Genomic DNA, 13,252 nt, shown 5'->3' with positions numbered 1-13,252 from the left:
GCTGCAGACCCTTCCACGCACCTTCCAGAGCTCTTCCAGCTTGTTGATTTGCTGGGCAGTGATCTGGCGCGCCCTCAACTGCTCCTGCTCGGAAGGGATTTTGACCAGCCAGGAAAGGAAGCAGCGGTCTTGAATCAGAGGCTGCCACTGAGAACTGTCCCAGTTGATGTCCTTCAAGCTGCTCTGACTGGCACAAGGCTGCCTGTATAGTCAAGATAGGGGAGAAGAGTTTTATTAGACAGGCACACGTAGGGGATAAAAAGAGAATCAACAATATATTTTTTAAATGCTTTCAAAATCAATCACCCATTAAGACTCGAGACCGACCAGCAATTTGCTTCCAAAATAAAGAGAGGAAATGTCTCACCTGCACAGCAAGACGACCACAGAGTCTGCCTTAGCAGGGATGAAACCCAGGAGGAAGACGTTGCGGCAGCCACAGTTGTAGCACTCCAGGACCGTCTCACCCAGAGGGCCATCCTTGTGCAGTGTCACTTCCTTGCATTTGGCTCTCACAAGGTGATTCACAATATGGCTGGCAAGACACAGAAGAAAGGCAGGCTGGGTTGAATGGCAAGTTGGTTTTCCTACTGATGTAAAAATGCAAGCAGGAGCATGGAAGGATAGAGAGCCTTGATATACCTACTCTGTGCCGCCTCATGCCTGGGAAACCTTATCAGACGTCCTGGTGTGTGTGTGTGTGTGTACAGTGGTACCTCGGGTTAAGTAATTAATCCGTTCTGGAGGTCCGTTCTTAACCTGAAACTGTTCTTAAGCTGAAGCACCACTTTAGCTAATGGGGCCTCCCGCCACCGCCGTGCTGCCAAAGCACAATTTCTCTTCTCATCCTGAAGCATAGTTCTTAACCCGAGGTACTATTTCTGGGTTAGCAGAGTCTGTAACCTGAAGCGTATGTAACCCGAGGTACCACTGTATATGGATGACATGGGGGGCACACTGGTTTTTCAGTCCGAATTCCAGGTTTTTAAATATGATGTGGACATACTGCTCTTTTTTAAAAAAATGTTGTCAAGCAGTGTATTTTATTATATTGTTGCAATTCTTTATCCCAGGCATAGGCAAACTCTGGCCCTCCAGATGTTTGGGAGTACAATTCCCATCATCCCTGACCACTGGTCCTGTTAGCTAGGGATGATGGGAATTGTAGTTCCAAACATCTGGAGGGTCGGAGTTTGCCTATGGCTGCTTTATCTGGATTAAACTGTGTGAGCAGCCTTGATGGCTTTTCTGCTTAAAAGGCAGCAAGGAAATGAACGGTGACGTGTAACAGTACATGCATGAGACACATACACACACAGCGTGAGAAAAGATCTCACATCCAATCCCAGCCACCTTATGTAGTACTGGGCGATGTGAACTAGTGACCTGGCTCACGGTGTGAGGCAACCGCCTAAGGTTCGTATCCAGCGTTCATCCCACTCAAGAACAGACCCAGAATGCAATGGGCACGACAAACTTCGGCCCACTAATTTCAACAGGTCTACAGTGAGCAGAACGTAGCTCGATACAACCCCAATGCTTCATGCCATCACCACTTCTGTCGCTGCATCGCTCACCTGCCAGACGTATTCCCACGCCCATTGCAGAACCACTTCTTGCTGGTGTTGCAGTAGACGACGCAAGCTGGGTCATGGATGCCACAGTAGCTAAGGAAGAGGACACATGGTTAGGTTTTGCTTCAAAGGCATGGCAAGCCAGGGTGCTTTCCCTTTGGTTCTCTCTAGTTCAAGTTGACCCAGATCAAAACCTCCAAATTTGGTTGGGTTGCACCCTTGCTTCACCTATTATTATTATTATTATTATTATTTATACCCCGCCCATCTGGCTGTGTTTCCCCAGCCACTCTGAGAGGCTCCCAACATAATTAATGAGAATTAATTGAGAATTAATAATAAAAAGTGATAAAACATCAGACATTAAAAAACTTCCCTAAACAGGGCTACCTTCAGATAGACCTTCTCTCCATGCTGCTGAGAGCTGGCATTAAGCAATACAAGTCCCAGTTCTGCTTTATGACACCACAGTGCAATCTGCTAAGTCGTCACAGGACATGCACATTGTCAGAGTGTTGAATAAACCAGCGTTGAAAGAGAAATGCTGCAGCATCTGAACAGGGTTCAAGAAACCTGTGGCAGAGGCCAACAGCTGCCCATCTGTGCTCTCTGGCAAAAGTACCAAGAACGCAGGAAAATAGGGTTTAATTGGGATAAATAAAGAGGGTGCACTGTTTTGTATGAATAGAACACAGCAGTTTAGCTAGAAAAGTCTTCAGAAATCTCAGAAATGCCACTATCACCACCTTGTCATCTGAAAGACATCCTGGAATGCCCAGGACTCCTAACTTATATTGCTGCATGGACACAAAAGGATTATTTGTACAAAGTGTGTGGTTAATTCACATGAAGGTTTAAATAGAGGCGAAAAAGGCAAGTGAGAGGACCTCCTCCAACCAATAGAGCCATTATTTGCCCACATGTGGCTCCTAGACTCTGCTTTGAATTTTAGATTATGTCCACACACACACACACACAGTCTTACCTGCAAGCATGCAGTGGAAGGTCCTTGGTGTAGTAAGTGTCTTCCTCGTCTTCCTCAAAATTGAGTTCAGCAAGGAGCTGGCTGGTCTTAGGCACATTATCATCCACTGCTCCATTTTGCAGGATGCCGTCAGGCCCATTCACCTAATGCAAAACATGGACAGGGGTCAGCAAACTTTTTCAGCAGAGGGCTGGTCCACCGTCCCTCAGACCAGACTAGATTTTGAAAAGAAAAGAACGAATTCCTATGCCCCACAAATAACCCAGAGATGCATTTTAAATAAAAGGACACATTCTACTGATGTAAAAACAGGCTGATTCCCGGATCATCCGCAGGACGGATTTAGAAGGTGATCGGGCCAGATCCAGCCCCCGGGCCTTAGTTTGTCTACCCATGGACTAGATGTTCACAGAAGAGCGAGCTAGGAGTGATGAAACTGCCAAATGTCAGGTGCACATGAACAAAACACTTGGACACATGGGTTTGTTTAAAACCCACCAACAACCAGATTTGCAGGTGGAAGAGCAGACCCTGCTGCTCCATTCTGGCTAATGCTATATGAAGAAGGGCAGACTTGCAATGCAGCCGTTGGCCCATGTAGCAATTTATTAAGCTGCCCACTTGTTGCCTGAAGACAATTCTTATGCACAGCAGTCAAGTGCATAGAATCTTGAATTCATCACCGTAATGCCTGATCAAAAAGGCATTATAAAATAATATTTTATAAAGACTTACAAAAAGAGTTTATTACGAAAGATTTAGTTTAAAGTTAATTTTCCCACTCCTCCACATAAGTCTTATTTCCTTCTGGCTCTCGTTATTGCCCCTCTCCCCCCACCTCCAGTCCCTTTCAAACCACTCCCCATGACGCGGTCAGTCGCCAGCCTTGAGCTTCAAGAGCTGCACATCACAAAACACGGATTCCTCGAAATAGCCACAAGTGCCAGAAACACTTTCCCAAGCCAGACTGTGCTGTGACAGGCCATCTAAGGCCCCACTTTCCCCCCTTATCTACCCTCAGCACAAGGTTCAGCTCAACATCATAGGCCACCAAAGCACCAATAAGAACACAGAGAATTTAGAGAGGAGGCCACTTGTCCTGTAAGCCAGAGGTTTTCAATTTTTTTGAGTCCACAGCTCCCTTAACCAACTACACTCTTTCTGTGGCACCCCTGTGGGGTTCAGGAGCCCAGTTATGTCACCCCTTGCCTGCAGACCTGGCAGCCTCACACCCTTTTTTGAACACCCTCCCTTGTGGGGGTGTTCCCTCAGCCTCCTCTCCCCTTTCCTTGAGAGCCCTCTGGGCAGCTGCTGCTGTTGCCCCGGTCTCTGAGCCGCGCCCCCCCTGCCCCAAAGAGAGATGCGTCTCAGAGGCACCATTCACCTGCGGAGCTTAGAGCCAGGGCTTCTGCAATAAACAGCTGTGCAAGCCTTTGGGAGGCAGAGATTCAAGAGGGCATAAGAGAGAGAGGGGGAAAGAGAGAGGGAAAGAAAGAAAGAAAGAAAGAAAGAAAGAAAGAAAGAGGAACAGTGGCCAGTGCTGCCCACGGCACCCTTGACCTTCAGGGCACCTCAGGGCATCATAGCACACTGGCTGAAAACCACTGCTGAAACCAATAAAAGGGGAATTTTCTCACCTACAAAACAAGCACAGCAAATTTTACAGCTGCTCAGCCTACCGCTGCCTGGCAAGCCATTGTTTTTTAAAAGGGGCTAAGCCAGCAATGCGTCTCCAGATGGTAGGCCAAAGGGCCCCTTAATATGCCCCCCCACCGCCTAGTTGAGCAGCAAGAGAAGCTTGGGAAGAGCCCTTGATTTTCGGTGTCTCCATGGTGCACAGCTTCAAGCCTTGACTTGTGCACAGGGATGATGCACTTCAGCTGTTCCTAATGGGAGGGCTCTTCTAAACCCTTTTCAACTCTTTAGCAATGTGTGCGCATATGTGAGGAGATTCCTTTTTAGGGCTGCTTGTAATAAATCAGCAAAATGAAATTTCATCATTGTACTGGAATCAGTGAGAGGGCATGAAAGGAGGAGTATTCCATAATGGATATGGAGTCAGTGGGCAGCCATGTTGAGGTAAAGGATGCCTCTGATTGGATTCTAGCACTTGTTTTCATACACTAATACCATTATCTGTAGAATTCTATCAGTTATATTTTACCTGCACAATCAGGAACCAAAATGCTTTTTCTGTGCAGCCTGAGCAGGAGCAGTCAACCTTCAGAAATATATATATGTGGACTGTCTCTGGATCAAGTGACTTTTCTTCTTTAAGTTCTCAAAGTTCTTACCTTACCTTAGCTCAAAGTTGTCATTTGAACTATTCAATGTTTAACTGAGAATCAATCACAATCAATATATAATTTGAAAAATAAGACTTTAGGGCCGTCTTGCCAAAAAACCACAACTGGACATTCCATTTTGGTGACTGTAACTTTGATTTAAGGAACCATTGGATGCCCAGCTTATACATCTCACTTTCTAACACTGGCTACAATGTGGGGGTTGGGGGGAGCCATTTCTGCAAGTTCATCACCATAACGCGCTAAGTAAATACCTCAAAAAGCAGATGGAAACATGTATTTGTATAGGACACCAGTCCTAACTAGTCTTTGACAGGAAGTTCTGTGACTGGGTGTTTTAACAGTACTTTATAGTTTACATCTCTGCAACATCCTGACCTGGTTGGAGCCTCTGATCAATCCTGGGAAGAGGACACTTGATCAAGACCACCCCACACCCAGAGTGTGCAGGGCTATCCATAGCCACCCTCAACACTTTGGCTGGTCAAGCATGATTACGTTTAAAGGCTACAAAAATCCTCTTAAAAATCCTTCCTAAAACACAAAACCGAAACACATTTTATACCCTCAAGTATGGCAAATGTCTTGCAAAAAGGACATCAGCACACCTGTGAAATGAAGGAGAGGGCACAGAGCAAAAAGGAAGTGCTAATTACATTAATTTCATCTTGCTAGCTGCTCAAATATATGCCGAGGAGATTTCCTTCCAAATTACAGAGATGGATTCTGCTCACTTCTTTTTAAAGACTAAGTGTGAAAAGTGGCTGTCTGCCTTTAAACCTGAAAAGAAACTACTAAGATCCTTGGAGGAAAAGAAAGCAGGCAAGATTGGCTGAAAGAGCAGCAGCCCTATACAACCTGAAGAGATAAGAAATCATAACACCCAATCTGAAAAGATTCTTTTACCTTGGCTTGCCACTGAGAACTCCTTGAACCAATATATAGAATCTGCAAACTATAAAAAACCCAGGGTGATTGTTTACTATGTTTAACTCTTTCCAAACAGGTAATTAGATTATATTCAGCTACACACCTGTTTCTTTTCAGTTTTACTAGCAAACTGGAGGTTAAACCAACCCCTTTCCAGCCATGTTCAACACTCCCATTGTTCTAGGTGCTTTTTGCGACAGTGGATTTCATTAGCGCAAGCAGTTTCTGAGCTCTGGGCTACTGAAGATTCCTGGAGGAGCCAAAAGAAAGCAGGCAAGATTGGCTGAAAAAGCAGCAGCCCTGCGCCTAAGATTTCAGATTAAAACTGCATAGTGGAAGGAAAGGAGGACCTTTTTTTCTGCCTCCCCACTTCCAGCTACTCTCTGAAGACTGGAGAAGAGATCCCCTTAAGAATAATAGGGGGTGGGCAGGGGAAGGACTAGACCATTTGAAAAATGAACATAATATTTTAGCTGCAGTTCATTCATTTTCAGCTTTGTATTCTTGTTATAAAAAAGTGTGCCTAGACATTGTTGCACCCATAACCTAGGTTTAAGGCGCCATTTATCTCCTAGCTTTCACAGGTTTCTAACACTGCTTTCCAGCCCCTGGAGGAACATGGGGAGCATTTGTATGACACTACACACTGCAGCCCACACACTAACGTGTCACAACACACAATTTGGAAAGCTCTGAGCTAAGGTGTGTGTGTATCTGTCTGTGTGTGAGAGAGAATGACTTGTGCACAGTTACAATGGAGACAGCAATGTCCACATGGATCCTGGAAAAGGCAGCAGCTGTTTTGGGGGAAACCCAGCATACTAAAACATAATCTGACTATGTAGTGCCTGGTTTGCAAAAAACACCCATACAAAGCTTTTCAAAAACAGGAATCAAAATACAAAAACCACAGACCAAGAGCTCACTCCTCATTAGCTGTTAGGGCTGCAAATCCTAACCCCACTTAAAAGGCAGTAAACCCCATTGAATTAAATAGGACTTACACCTGAGTAAGAATAGTTAGGATTGCAGCCCCAATCGCTCTTTCCACACAGTGAAGACTACCTACTACACAGAATCACCAGTTACAGCAGGTGAAATGGGTGAGGGATTCGCTATGCACTTTTTATACATAAGTTACTTTTTTATAAAGGGTATCCTTTACACTTTTAGGGGTTTACAGTGGTACCTCGGGTTAAGAACTTAATTCGTTCTTGAGGTCTGTTCTTAACCTGAAGCATCACTTTAGCTAATGGGGCCTCCCGCCACCGCCTAAGCACGATTTCTCTTCTCATCCTGAAGCATAGTTCTTAACCTGAGGAACTATTTCTGGGTTAGTGGAGTCTGTAACCTGAAGCGTATGTAACCTGAGATATCACTGTACTGGTAAATCTTGGGGTTTTGGGGTTTTTTTTAAATAGATTAGAAACTGGACAGCCAAGTTTGATTACCATCCGACCAGAGAAGAGGACTTCACTTTCACTCTCTATTTCTTAGAAGGTTCTGACATGCGGGTGGTGGTGGTAACAACAAACAATAAGCAGGAAGAAAGAAAATATGCAATGTAAAGTTTGTTGCTGTTTGCGATCTCTAGAGCAAACACAGTTCAAGAGAAATGTTATTGTCCAGATTACTGACAGGCAAGGCAGTCGGGCCTCCTCTCCATCATCCAGCCAATTATACAGTAGGCTACATATGCTATGACAAGGATGGAAATGCTTACTAAGCTGTCAATTTCAAAGCTGCAGCTGGCTTGAACTGGGTGCTACAAGTGGGCTTCACAGCTGCTTTGGTCTTCTTGCTCCACACAGGCAATGCAAGCGTCTCACTTTGGTACTTTCTGGCCAGCAAGGCCTTTGATTTTCAGGAAGGGGCATGGATGTGTTTACCCCTTGCATCTAGTTTATTCCAGCCTTCACCAACCTGGCACTCCTTCCAGATGTTTTGGACTACCAATGCCTGCATCAGCCTCTGCCAGCAAAGCCAGGCTCATATCAGTCCCTGCCTTATACGGCTGTTGCTTCTGGGAAGAGTGTTTCCACAAACTGAATACACCAGTTTCAAACTTGTGTCTGAATAAAGTTCCAATGGAGTTTGGGTCACTTAATATGATTTAAACAAAAACTTGGTTCAAGGGAGCACTACAGTACTGTACAGTGGTACCTCGGGTTACATATGCTTCAGGTTACATACGCTTCAGGTTACAGACTCCGCTAACCCAGAAATAGTGCTTCAGGTTAAGAACAGAAATTGTGCGCGAAATTGTGCGGCGGCGCAGCGGCAGGCCCCATTAGCTAAAGTGGTGCTTCAGGTTAAGAACAGTTTCAGGTTAAGAACGGACCTCCGGAACGAATTAAGTACTTAACCTGGGGTACCACTGTATTAGGGAAATTAGCTGACAGGGCTTTTGGCTTACATTTTAAAAACACTTTTTTTTGGTTACAAAACATTCTTTTTGTAGGAGCAGTAACAGACCAAGATCCACTTATTGGGGAAGATAAACAGTGCGTGAAATTATTCCTGAATCTATATGGTCAAAAAAGGTGGGTGGGGTGGAACCAAGTGACAATGCCACGTGCGATCTATCTATCAAGCTCTATTAATGCACAGGCATAGAAAGGCAAATCACCAAGGTTACCTTGTAACGTGTGAGGTGAGCCAACAATTTGATTCTTATAAAGGAGTCACAAAGTTATCAGAGAAGGCCTGCGAAAACACACACCTGTACAGACAGAAGTTCTACCCTTCACAACGAGAAACTTCAGTTGCCTTTAACAACCCACACAAGGCAACTAAACTCTCCTCCAAAGGAAGGACCCATAAGAAAGCCTGGTTTGAGAGCAGAGCCCTCAAACACAGCCGGACAGGGGAAATCCAGAGAGCAGGCTGGGAATCTCCTCTTAGCCAGCTGGGCACTTGTGCGGGGAAGATGTGTTCATTAGGCATGAGTGCACCTTGCCCCCCGGTTCACACCACACCCAGTTATTCAGAGGTTCAGCTACTGTTCTCCGTGTTGCTGTATCCACAGAACATTAATAAAGCTCTTACATAGTTTGGTAAGAAACCATGTCCTTACTGCAGGAGCACGACTTAATCCAGGAAGTGCTCATAAGCATTTTATAACTACCTTGTACACTACTGCCTGCCCTGCCCCCAGTATTAATATTGCCTCGTCTCTAAAAGGTTGCTTTAACTACAAACGGTTATGTTGTATTTGCCACGTATTTGTTCCTCCCTGCTCCCTCCAGTCTCCCCCCCCCCACTGTTTCCTGCTCAACCACAAAGTACTCTACACAACTATACTCTGCTTTTGTAAAGAGTCATTTACTCAGTCGCCTGTGACAAGTAAGAGTTGCCTTCGGATAATGAGACAGGGAAGCCTTTAAAAAATGGGAGGGACCTGGGTCAGTGACAAAATGGCTAGAAGTTAAGCGATAATAAGAAGCAGATTAGTAACAGCTTGAGGACTTGTGACTTTGGGGGACTTATCTGCAAGACTACTGAATTCCTCCAGTATTTTATGCCTAGTTTACACACAAACAGGAAACGCTTTGTTAACCCCCACCCTAAGGCTCTTTAACACAAAGTTACAGACACTGGTACCAACTCGGCTACAGGTTAGTGGTGACCAAGTTCCACTGAAAAGCCACCATGTCCTTCTCTCAGGAGCATTAATACAGAGACATACCATATTTCTTTTCATCAACCCTAAGAAGACAGCTTTCAACCAGGAAAGGTTACATACACGCAAATGAAGCTCTCTTCCACATTATTTCTTCTCCTTCCCCCATCTTTAAAACTAGACACACATACTGCTTTGTATTCCTTCACTTTCCCCTGCAACTTGGAGAAGTTGCACATGTCTGTTATTGACAAGCCCCTCCCCAAGTATTTCTTAACTTGCCCAGTAATTCTCATTAATACTTGGGGACAGATACTCATCGTTCCCCGATATATTTTCCACCTCCTCTCTAGAAAACACTGCTTTTAATTGCAAACTGATACACACAGGCACACACTGTATATGCACTACTCCCCCCCCCCCCCACTATTGCCTCCTCCTCCTCCTCCTCTCCTTGTGGGTAAAAATACTGGCTGGCATCCAGTGCTAGCCCTACTCAGAGGAGGCCTATTGAAAATAACAGGCAAGACTAATTTAGGTCCATTAATTTAAATGGCTCCGCTCTGAGTATTTTTCAGTTGAATCCATTCCACTATTTTTAACCTCAGAAGGTTCATACACACTAACAATTTTGTGGGCACATTTCTTTCATATTCCTTTTGCCTACCACCTAGAGAAAAAAGTGTTGTTTTAACCAAGCAACACCTTGCATACACTTCCCCAATATTCCTTTCTAGAAAGTTACTTTTAACCACATACAAATGTATCTGTGACACACAAACACACATGACATAGCTCTATACTGAGATGTGCTATACATTCTCCCATAATTCCTTATGCCTCAACTCTAAAAATGATGTTTTTAATGGTAAAATGCTACATAGGCATGTATCTATTTTTAATAGTGCACAATGGTATTAAAAAAATCTGCATTTGGCCTCTCCCATTGTGGGTCAAGAAAGGCCCTTCCCTTGCGGCCTCCCCAAGTGCCACACAAAGGATTACTTGAGTATATGTCCAAAGAAGGGCTGGGGGATTTCTGTTTCTCTCCAGATGTTGTTGGAGGACTTCAACTCCCTCATAAGAACATCAGAAGCTGCCTTAGAGTCAGACCACTGGGTCTATCTAGCTCAGCACCGCCAACAGCGACTGGCAACAGCTCACCAGAGTTTCGAAGTGCTCTACTACTGAGCTACAGTGCCAAAAGCCACCATGGTCAGTGACTGGAGTTAGGAGCCCAACAATATGGGCTTAGTGCCTGGCCAGGAGGCCTCTTGGGAAGTACATTTGGGTTCCATGATGGAAGACAGCTCAGAAATCTAATGTTGGTCATAATCAGAGCAGACCCCTTAAAGAAGGTAATGTAATTAGATCCACTAATTTTCAATAGGCTGTATCCAACCTAGATCAACTGAAAGTAATGGGCTACATCTAGCATTAAGCTTATCAGTTTTGTCCATTAACTTCAATGAGTCTAATTCTGAGTAGGGCTAATGTTGAATACAACCCACCCCCTTTAAAAATACTATATTAAAGTATTTTTAAAAAATAGGTGGTGGCTGGCACAGACCAACTGAAATCAATAGGCTACTAGTAAAGGTACCCCTGCCCGTACGGGCCAGTCGTGTCAGACTCTAGGGTTGTGTGCCCATCTCACTTAAGAGGTCGGGAGCCAGCGCTGTCCGCAGACACTTTCGGGTCACGTGGCCAGTGTGACGAAGCTGCTCTGGCGAGCCAGCACCAGCGCAACACACGGAAACGCCGTTTACCTTCCCACTATAAAGCTTTACCTATTTATCTACTTGCACTTTAGGGGTGCTTTCGAACTGCTAGGTGGGCAGAAGCTGGGACCGAAAGACGGAAGCTCACCCCGCCACGGGGATTCGAACCGCCGACAATACGATCGGCAAGTCCTAGGCACTGAGGTTTTACCCACAGCGCCACCTGCGTCCTAGGGACTTCAAATGTCTAAAGTTCTATTCAGAGAAGGCCTACTCTGAGCAGAACTTACTTGGCCCCAACCCACTGAAATTGATGGACATGACTAACTTAACTGCATTATTTTCAGTGGGCCTACTCTGTGTAGACTTAATTGGACACAACCTACTGACATTAAAAGACATGACTTAGGCCCACTGTTTTCAATGGGCCTACTCTTAGCTTACCTTACTTAAATACAACCCACTCAAATTAATGCAGCTGATGAACTTAGGTCCATCCTTCTCAATGGGCTTACTCTGTGTTCAACCTAAATGGATTCAACCCACTAACAATGGACATGACTCACTTAGCTATGTAATTTTCAACAGGTCTGCTCTGAGTAAGACTTAGACACAAGCCGCTGATATTCTTCCTTGAGGTCTTTAAGCCGAGGTTGGATGGCTATCTGTCCTGGATACTTTGGCTAAGATTCCTGCATGGGGGGGGGCTGGACTAGATGACCACCGTGGTCCCTTCAAACTCTACAATCCTATTAATGCAACCAGCATTTCCAACGGGCCTAGACTGTGTAGAACTCACCTTGGGCACAAGCTATAGCAAATTAATGCACCTGACTAAATAAGATGCAGGTCTGCTCTTAAATGGACACAGCCTATGGAAGCTAACAGGCACGAGTAACTTGGGCTACTTTTCGACGGGCCTACTCCGAGCAGGACTTTCTTGGCCCCAACACATCGGCGTGGACTGACAGGACTAACAGGCGTGCCTAAGCGGGCACCACTAACTTAGGCCCATTGCTGCTAATAATCACTGTTGTTGTTATTATTAAGTAATTTTATTATTTGTACCCCCGCCATCTGCCTGGGTTGCCCCAGCCACTCTGGGCGGCTTCCCACATAAGAAAGGCATAACAAAGCAATGGGTCTTCTCCGAGTAAGTGCTGCAGTCGCAGGCCTCACCTGGGCGTCCAGCTGCCCCGGCGAGAGGGCGACGGAGGGCGGCCCGCCGGCTCCTCCTCCTCCTCCTGCCGAGACTCCTCCGGGGTTGCCCTGCGCGGAGCCCCCGCCGCTTCCTCCTCCTCCTCCTCCGGGCGGCGTCTGGGTCTGGCTGGGCAGCGTGAAGTCGGTGAACTCGAACTCGGAGCCCTGCGTGTCGGCGCCCAGCAGCTCGGCCTCCTCCGTGTCCAGGAAAGTCAGCGTCTGGGAGCTGGGCCCGTACGCCTCCACGCTCATGATGGCGGCGGCGGCGGTGGCTGAAGCGGCGACTGGGCGGCTCCTTCCCCTTCTCCCCTCACGGAGGCGGCAAACGGCGCGGCAGAAGACAAGGCCTCTTCACCCCTCAGAGCGAGCGACTGAGCGAGCGCGAGCCGCCTCCTGCGCCTGCGCGGAATGCCTAGGCCTCAACCGCCGCCGCCGACCGGACGCTCGGACGGAGCCAGCCAATCAGCGGGCGGCCCAACGTGCGCGGCGAAGTGGCGCGAGGCGGCGAGGGGCGGAAGGGGCGGGGGAGGAAGAGGAGAAGAATAGTCCTCGGTGCGCAGGCGCGGGGGTTTCCAGGGTCGGGCGCGCGTGAAGAGAGGGCGCATGCGCGTCAAACACAACCGGTTTGGGGTCCTTGATTGCTCTCAGGTACCAGGCGAGGAGGAGGAAACACGGGGCGGGGCAAGGCGTCCCTTAAGCTCCGCCTCATTTCAATTTAACCCAATCAGGATTCTGTGGCTCGCTCTTAAAGCCCGCCTCTCCTCAATTTAATCCAATCAGGGCCGTTTATTCTGGGGCGGATGCACGATTCGAAGAGGGGATGGTAAAACAGGCGGGCAATCATAATAATAGAGCGGGGAGGGAGGAAGAGCGCGTAAAGGACGGAGGGGGCGGAGAGAGAGAGCGAGTCTTGG

General features: G+C 46.6%; 1 protein-coding gene across 2 annotated transcripts in view; it reads right to left on the bottom strand.

Annotated features, from left to right (window-relative positions):
• The window catches only part of UPF1 (UPF1 RNA helicase and ATPase), a 28,183-nt gene extending 15,380 nt beyond the window's left edge, over window positions 1-12,803 (bottom strand). Inside the window, exons 1-5 of one of the 2 annotated variants that reach the window (XM_082206960.1) lie at window positions 12,318-12,803; window positions 2,560-2,702; window positions 1,578-1,667; window positions 368-535; window positions 22-202 (exon numbers count right to left, since the gene is read on the bottom strand). In XM_082206960.1, coding sequence (XP_082063086.1) covers window positions 22-202; window positions 368-535; window positions 1,578-1,667; window positions 2,560-2,702; window positions 12,318-12,590 — 855 coding nt within the window. In that variant the 5' untranslated portion in view covers window positions 12,591-12,803. The remainder of the gene's footprint in view (window positions 1-21; window positions 203-367; window positions 536-1,577; window positions 1,668-2,559; window positions 2,703-12,317) is intronic. The other variant, XM_082206961.1, reaches the window with a different exon arrangement.
• Window positions 12,804-13,252: the final 449 nt, after the last annotated feature.

Source organism: Podarcis vaucheri (assembly GCF_965113315.1).
Source record: "Podarcis vaucheri genome assembly, chromosome: 18".
Taxonomy (NCBI): Eukaryota; Metazoa; Chordata; class Lepidosauria; order Squamata; family Lacertidae; genus Podarcis; species Podarcis vaucheri.
Note: the sequence above shows the minus strand (reverse complement) of the source record. Positions and strands in the feature narration are given on the sequence as shown.